Consider the following 8,276-nt stretch of genomic DNA (forward strand, 5'->3'; position numbering starts at 1 on the left):
TCTCATTTGGCAAATATAAAACTACAACTGCCAGCTTAGCTCAGCACAGTGGAAACAGTCCCCCCACCTTTAGGTAAGGGTAACAGAATCTGCCCACAGTCACCTGTAAAGCTAACTAATGTGCATGTTTCACATTTGTGAGAGCTAAGACTAAGCACCATCTCTTGCAGGCAGGTGTGGGCAGTCATTTTTTCCCTTTATGAGCACAGCTGAAAGCAATGAGGGTCTGTTTGATTGATGCTGGATCAGTGTATAAGAGTCGTTGGTGCAAGGAGGTGATGCGACTGATCGTCTCGGTTTTCCAAAGTCAGACTGACTTTGGCTTTGAGCCCCCGGCTGAAGAAAAGAAGGGCTTATGTTACACTCCTGTCAGAAGCTCAAAGCAGACCCTGCAACCTTATCCCGTGATACCTGTTGGAATGGGAATCTAATCTAAAGACAGATTTCAGGGCCTAGCCTATTGCACACCTATTGTTTGGTGTATCCTGTTTTAAATGGTTTTATTTTTTCCTCCCTGAGATAAAGATTTTTAATTCAAGTTTTTCTTTTTTTCTTTTTTTTTTAATAGTGATGCAGAGCATTGCCCTTGTAGATACCAATCTGGTGTGGTTTTAGGGTTGCCAAACACTGTTTTTTTCTTTGCTTTTTTGGTTCTAGACCGGCGATGTCAAACTCATTTTACAAATTGAGCCACATACAGCCCGCCTTGATCTGTGGGTCAGAGCATTCAAACGACATAATAATTGTGTAAAATGACACAAAACTTGACGATAGTTCATTGCACACACTGTCCTATAATTATTGTTATTCATTTAGAGTGGACTTAGTGGAACAACAGGAACTTGTCCTGTTATTTAATTATTTATCTGTTAGTTAAAAACTTTTCTTATTGATAAAGACTGCCCACCCCCATTGCCAGTCTTTATCAATAAGAAAAGTTGTAAAACTTATGGAAATACAGTTAAAAGTTAAATATGTATGCACTCCTTACATTTACTAAAGCCGTCCAGTGGGCCGGATTCGAGTCTTCGCTGGGCCGATTCTGGCCCCAGGGCCTTATGTTTGACTAGACAGTGGAAGCGCTGCAGAGAGCTGGTGTGGTTTTTCTCACTGCTTCTTGCATGCAGTGTAGTAGATCTAAGCGGTAGAGGCCATTTGAGAATTCTTGACAGATCTTGCTGCTTTTTGGGCTGCTGTGCAGTTGACGTGTGAACATGTGGTGATTGTTTTTTTTTTTATACTTACTGCAGAAAGCACACTGCCCATTTTATTTAGTTAGGCCACTCACTGCTGTGCAGTATTTAAATTATTTAATATTTAACTCATTATTTGTTGATTTTGTTAAATGTATTGTTTTGTTTTCTTAAATCGGTGACGACTTCATATTTTCTTAAAATTAATATTGAAATTTTGAAATTGAAAGCGCGTGTATGGCTCTTCTTGAACCTAAAAATAGCATAGTAGTGTAAATTTATACTAGTAAAACAAATGTTTTAATTTTATACTATTAATAAAGTGTTATTGGGTTTTACAGTGTTGTGTGGACTTTTTTCAGCCCACCAGTGAAATCTGGTAAACCTAGGAGTCTTTCTTTTTATATAGACATTTTTATCATGTTGAATATGTGTTTATCTACAAGGACAGTTTTGTGGTAAATTGCTTTCGAGCTCAACCGTGTACAGTAATACTCAGCCGATTCATTCCTTCTCTTCACTGGGCTTGATGAGGTATCCACTGAACGTTATGTAGATATCTACATCGTCACTGTAAATGGCGTTCTCTCTCTCCCTCTTGTACAGGCGGACCCACACCTCATCGTTCAGCTCCAGCTCCAGCATCAGGCTCTGACTCTGCATGATTGAGCGGTCGCTGGGCTGAGCGTACACAATCGCCCGCTCTGTGTCGTTCTGCATTATGTGGAGGTACGTCTCCTTGAAGTTCCACGTGTGGATGTTGACGTTGAAGAAGTAGATCCCTGGGATGTGGCAGACGAACGTTCCCTTGAACATGTTGAAGTGGTCGTCGAGGTTAACGAAGACCGTGTCGAACACAAGCGCCTGATAGGAGTCCAGGCTGTGAAGGGATTTTCTACGGCCGACGGAGAAAGCAGAGTACTGGACTTTGCAGGGGTCTCCTGGGAGACCAGCCTGACCCTTGGAGCCTTTTGATCCCGCTGGCCCAATAGAGCCTGGAGGTCCTTCAAGTCCAGCTTTCCCTGGTGTCCCTCTCTCACCACGGTCTCCTTTGTCACCTAAAGTGAAAATAATTACACGACAGTATGAGATCATTTTTAAAAATTCCAAAACCAAGAACAATCGTTTGATCCTGTTTGAAACTGTACCCATGGATGGTAGAATCATGCCCTTCAGAAAAATGGTGTGAATGAATTTAGCAAATAATATGTGTGATGCTGTCATGTCACCAAGGAATGTTTCCAGCACCTTGCTGAATCTGTGCCATGAAGAATTAAAGCAGTTCTGAAGGGAAAAGGGCTTCCTTCTGATGCCAGTGACCAACTTGCTTTATCATAACAAAGAGTATCATATTAGCTGATGTCTGTGCTTGAAAAAACGAAAACAAACAAAAGGCAACAGGCAATTGGATTTATTTAAGTTTTTGAAGACTTCACCTCTCATCTAAGATGAGATCCAGTTCTTAAAACTATATTTACTGATATTTTTTGTTGAATAAATTATTGAAATAAATAGATTTCCCTCTTCGTTCATCATATTTATCTATAGTCTCAAACACGACCAAATACTTCAGCACAGCCATACTTTCTGCTTTTGCACTTTATACAGTGTAGAATCACTGGGCCTGTTGTGTTGTCTTTGGCTCGGTTGTCCAATGACCTGCATGGCTTCATAAACATGTTGACTTCACCCTTTTTTGTTGCCTTAAATTCCATTCCAACATAATTCTTTATAAAACAAGACCTCTCCTTAAATTTCAAATACATATATGTTTAAAACTGTTTTTTCCCAAAACTTTCTGGCTTTATTGTGAAAACCTGCGAGTCTGCAGATGTGGACTTCTACTACATATATTACACAGTTTCAGACAGAAAAATGATGTGGTGCTTGGTGACTTGACTCCTCATATGGCTGCTATAGATGTGTTACCTTTCAGAATGGTCATGTTGATGTATGTGCGGACCTCTGGGGCATAACTTCTTGGCTGGGCGCCGCTGCCCTCTGCTGGCTCCAGGTGATCACAGCAGTGTCTGCAGGGGACTGGAGAAGGCACCGTGGCCACCAGGCGGGATAAGGACAGGAGCAGGAGGAGGATGCCCGACATGGCTGTAACTAAGGTGAGAGCAGAGAGTTAATATCTGCTGAAAAGGGACTCGAGAGACTTTATTATATTATCTGGAATTTGTGTGTCATCATTAGCGAAACAGTGTCCTGGTGACACTCACTGTAGCAGAGTTTCATCATCCAGTTTCCCAAATGTATGTTAAGTCTGCTTGTTGGCCCAGACTCAGCAAAGACCTTCAGCGAGAAAGGTTTCTAATCCTGGATTATTCCATGTCTGGGAACTTGAGCACACTTCGACACTTCGAGCTGTCTTTTTACTTTCTCAACACGATAAGTCGCACAAAGGATGTAAGATAAAGTCATGAAACTTTACCAGTTTGTAGCTGAAAATGAAACCCAAGTGGTGTAATCACATAGCGAGATGGCCTATATGTGGAATGTCAGTTGTTGGACAGCTGCTTTGAAAGTGAGATAATGATGTCAGAAGCTGGCAAAAGAAAGAGGAATCTGAAGCAGTGAGCCAGCGAAAATATGCATCAACCTGGGAAGAAAAATCAGGAGACTGGAAATGTGGAAAAAAAAAATCAAGTAAAGCTTTTTGTTTTTTTCAAGACAGTCAGTAAGTTTGAATATGAGGTGACCAGGCAGCCCAGTGGCCTTTTATAGTCAGCTAATGTGATGCTGAGAGTGTACCTCAATAATAATATTGCTAATAATAAAAACAAAACTGGGCTTTCTGGTATATTCATGCCAAACCAAATGTTTTTCTGGCCATATTTTACCATGACTGCACAGCCAGCTAGACAGTGGCCAACACTGCATGTTCGGTGGAGAGAGATACCTCAGGAATGTGAGACTGGGCATGCTGGTTTTGCCTCATAAACACCTGCTCCTCTTACTTCCTGCGTACTTTACTCACTTCTTCTGGGTTAAACCGAGCCAATCTTTGTAGCTGGTTTTTATTTCAATCTCACCACCTGTACCATCCACAGCTGCAGAATTTCTCTTGAAAAAAATCTATTCACAGACTGGCCTACATATAAACAGATGTAGCAGGAACTACCACAGACACTGTTTGCGGTAGTTCCTGCTACAGTGTGTGTCACCAGAACCAACATTTTTCCTCCATGACAGACTCGCAAATGAATAAAAACCAGCTGCTTAACCTAGTCATTATGAAGTGTGTGTTATCCACAGAGATTTAACATTGCAAAAGGAATCTGGACTGCAAGGACCATAAATCGCTTGAAAAATGACCCTGGGCTTTTTTTTGTTTTCAGATAGCAAACTCTGGAGAACTGGGGGATAGGTGATGGCCGTCTGCCAGACTCTGTGTTCAGAACAGGGTGTACTGCTGTGTTTATAGGACAGCTGGGTCCATACCCACAGTTGCATCCTTTACACACAGGTGGCTGCTCAGCTAAAGACCATGAACGCAACTTCTGCACACTCTTAAAAATAACTTGCTCTTGTTGTTTTGCTATAATCAAGAGAAGAGAAGAAAGAAAGTAAGAGCCACCATGAAACAAAGTAAGTCTGTAATGCGCCTTAGCTAATATGAAATTTCTGTATCTACCTTCACAGCAGCCGATAAATTCTGAATGTTTACTCGGCACCCTCAGGAAAGGGTTCTCGTGTAACGCTGTATCACATCGTACGGGTTTTCCTGAAACGTTACATTCACATTTATTTGCATACATATATGGGACATTACTCTTAATAATCATAGGGGCAAAATAGAGGCGCAACCACAGACTACTTGAGAAATGCCATCAAAACATCAGGACACTATCAGTATAAAATGTGTATAAAATGCATGTTTTCAAGGTGAAGACTTGGATTAAGTCTTGACAACAAAAACAGGATTTTTGTAAACGGAAATAATAATTTAAAAATATGATTAAAAAAACAATTATTTATTTATGTTTTTGCCTTGAATTATTCCTGACAGGATTTAGTTTTCAGGATTCAGCTGTGTCTAACTCTCTTTCCTTTTCTTTGACAGTCCATTTCAAAGGGACACTTTCCTAAATGAGAGAAGCAGGAGGTTTTCTGTGTCATATTTGAGCACTTATGTGTCCACCTTTGTGCTACAGACAGCTCTGAGAGGGTTTGAATGGTTGAGTTGCAGTTGATTCAAACTAAAGGTCATCTTTTTTGTTCACCAAATCCAACAAGTAACAGAGTCCAAGGGTAAAATGATGACAACACAAGGAGAAAGGAAGCAAGAAAACAAAACAGGAACAAAAACAGATGACATGACAAGAGCAATGAGGAGGACAGGGCTATTTATACACCGAGGACTAATTGGGAGAAGGTAAAGAGGGGAGGGGAATGAGACGCAAGTTAATGTAATCAAGACAACCAGGACAGATAGTTTCAGCCAAAACAAGATGACTCACTTTAAACATGAGACAAACACTGGAGGACAAAAGTTAGCACAGAAAGATGAACCAGAGGGTGGGAATGGCAGAGAAACACCAAGGACACTCAAAGTACCACTAACAAAGATCAAGAGCAGAACCAAAACAAGAGAATGCAAAACTATAAAGAAAAAAAACAAGTAAAATCAAAGGCTCGATGATAACATCAACAGAAATAGAGAATGAAAAGCAGGAATGAAAAGTCCAAACACAAAAATCAAAGCACAACAATAACAGGATAACCCGAACTCAAATATATTTACAGAGAATTCAAAATCCAGAACGAACACCATGAGGAAAATCATCCCAGACCACCTCTGTGAGCAGTCTAACAAAACCAGTAAAAACCATCCCCATTGTATGAGTTCAACTGACTTCAGGAGTTCTAACAATAAAACTATGACTCCATCCTACAGTTCGTCTGTCTGAGGTGCAGAAAGCACCGTATGTTTGGAGCAATTCATAGTTATGTAATGCAAATCAAGGGTTGGATTTAGTGCTATGTGGGTAAATGTGCACTGTTTTGCAGATCTTTTGGAGTCTCACATAAATTCTGCTGATCTGCTGCTGCAAATTAAATAAAGTAGAAAGCAACAAAAAACAAAACAAACACTCCCTTCCTAAGTTACAGGTTACATTATTGGTCATTTGTGCTTAAACTTGATTTATAATAATTGATTGTGATTATAGATTGATGATTCCCCCCACCCCCCTCACCCCGACTGTCTGAATGGTGTTTTCTTCCTTTCTCACAATGGAAATGTGCTGCTTGCTTGTATTCGGGTCCTTCTGGGATTTACCCAGATGGCTGCTCGGTGTTTGACATGGCTCACGCTCTGACCAAGGGTATTACATAAGATTTTCTCTTTTTTTCTTTCTTGCGGAAATCTCTACTTGAACTGGAAACTTGTAAATCAAACGGGATTTTCTCCTAATATCATGATGAAAGGCATGTTTACATACTGATGCTCCTTATTTCATAGCATCCATAAGTACATGCAGTTATTATGTTGGCTGTGTAGTCCACATTAAAGGCTTTTCTGCAGCATTATACAAGTTAAAGCCGAACTGTAGTTAGTGAAGCCTCCGTGCTTTCTAGCAGACTGTCATGCATCACAATCTCACATCACCACCACAGCACTCCCATGCAGCCGACTGATCTCTATCTGAATGACTCACCTCGTTCACGTCTGTGCTGCCGCTTCACACCACTCAGAAGACGGGGACGGAGGAGGGGGAAAGTCCTGAGTCAGCAGCTCCCTCCCTCCTTCTCTCTCTCTCTCTCTCTGTCTCTGTGTGAATTAGATGTGAAAAGTTTCCTATAGAAAGGAAGTCCTTCTTTTCTCCCTGACCCCTCCTTTGTGGAGCAAGTATCAGTCCGTTTATCTGACAGTGAAAGATGCTCAGTGATCCGGATCTGAGTTTTTTTCCCCCCTGAAACATAAAACTGATGAACATGTGAAGCACCTAAAGCCTTTCATTTGCTCAGAGTTGTATCCCCAATCTGCCAGATGCTAATTAGGATCAAACAACACGCCTTGTTAAAGTTTAGCAGCACAACTTAATGATGATAATACCACCACCAGCAGCTGGTATGTTTAGGGAAAACTCTTCATATCCTCTAGGGTGTGAGCTTCCGCTGCTGAATATCTGCAAACTTCCAGACCTCTCATCAGGCGCAGCTGCCAGAAGAAAGAGAGGGAGAGCAGAGAGAGAGCAGGAGTATAAAAAAAGAAGGAATGTCCTAAAGCTTAAGTAACCTACCGTCATAATGTGTATTATATCACATGAAAGGGCACAGAGAGAGCTGTACAACACACTTTTTATATATTCAACTTTACAGTGACACCAGAAAGTTTTTCAAAATTACACACGGCATGAATAGATTTTAAAATCTCAAGTTTTTACAGCGTATAGAAGCTAAAGATTTCAGCCAGTTCTGCTTTAATCATATGGGTAAAGATAATAAAATACACCGCTTTAGTATGTAATGCTTAAAGGTCATAGGTCAAAAGGTCAGACAATCACGTTGTTATAAAAACAGGCACAGTTTGTGTTTCTGTTATCTTTATAAGGACCAAGAATAATAAGAACACAATAAAATATAACATTTATTAGGTTCAAGCAGGTGGATTTTGCAGTCTCTGGACAGATTGGATGTATCTGCCAGAGCCAGTTCACTTTCTGTCAAGACGAATCCCAGAAAAATGGCTGCAAAGCCCGAAGGGCGCTGACCAGAGAGTCCTCAGTGAAGGAGTCACTGGAGCTAAAGCTTAAAATAACTACTTTGCTGTTATTTGAAGTTGTTTTTTTTTTTAAATATAGGATTGATTTAACATTCAAAGTGAAATAAAACAACACTTTCTTCTTTCTTTTTTTTCATCATTTCATGCGCACAATGAAAACTGGCACCAAATTTAGAAAACGATTACATGTTTGAGCCTCATTCTTCAGCTTGGAAACAAGTCCATGTCCCTTCACTTTCAGACGACATGCTATGTTACGTCAAAGGTTTTTGTTTTTTTAAAATACCTTTACAGTCAATGCAGCTCATGGTGATTTATCACTGAATTATTTGTGTTTATTTTGTTTTTAC

General features: G+C 40.3%; 1 protein-coding gene across 1 annotated transcript; it reads right to left on the bottom strand.

The window, feature by feature from the left end:
* Window positions 1-1,695: 1,695 nt before the first annotated feature.
* On the bottom strand, window positions 1,696-6,992 carry c1qtnf6a (C1q and TNF related 6a). Its single transcript, XM_063471455.1, has 3 exons — window positions 6,860-6,992; window positions 3,123-3,305; window positions 1,696-2,251 (listed from the first exon to the last, which is right to left on the bottom strand). The coding sequence occupies exons 2-3, from the start codon at window positions 3,295-3,297 to the stop codon at window positions 1,698-1,700; spliced, it is 729 nt and encodes a 242-aa protein (XP_063327525.1). The 5' UTR covers window positions 3,298-3,305; window positions 6,860-6,992; the 3' UTR covers window positions 1,696-1,697.
* Window positions 6,993-8,276: the final 1,284 nt, after the last annotated feature.

Source organism: Pelmatolapia mariae, linkage group LG4 (genome assembly GCF_036321145.2).
Source record: "Pelmatolapia mariae isolate MD_Pm_ZW linkage group LG4, Pm_UMD_F_2, whole genome shotgun sequence".
NCBI classification, from domain to species: domain Eukaryota; kingdom Metazoa; phylum Chordata; class Actinopteri; order Cichliformes; family Cichlidae; genus Pelmatolapia; species Pelmatolapia mariae.

What these genes read in the sequence shown, in the direction of transcription:
- c1qtnf6a (XM_063471455.1), bottom strand. Translation starts at nt 3,297, where the DNA reads ATGTCGGGCATCCTCCTCCTGCTCCTGTCCTTATCCCGCCTGGTGGCC. An exon ending in CAACATGACCATTCTGAAAG is followed by an intron (nt 2,252 to 3,122) that starts GTAACACATCTA and finishes TTTTCACTTTAG; the next exon opens with GTGACAAAGGAGACCGTGGT.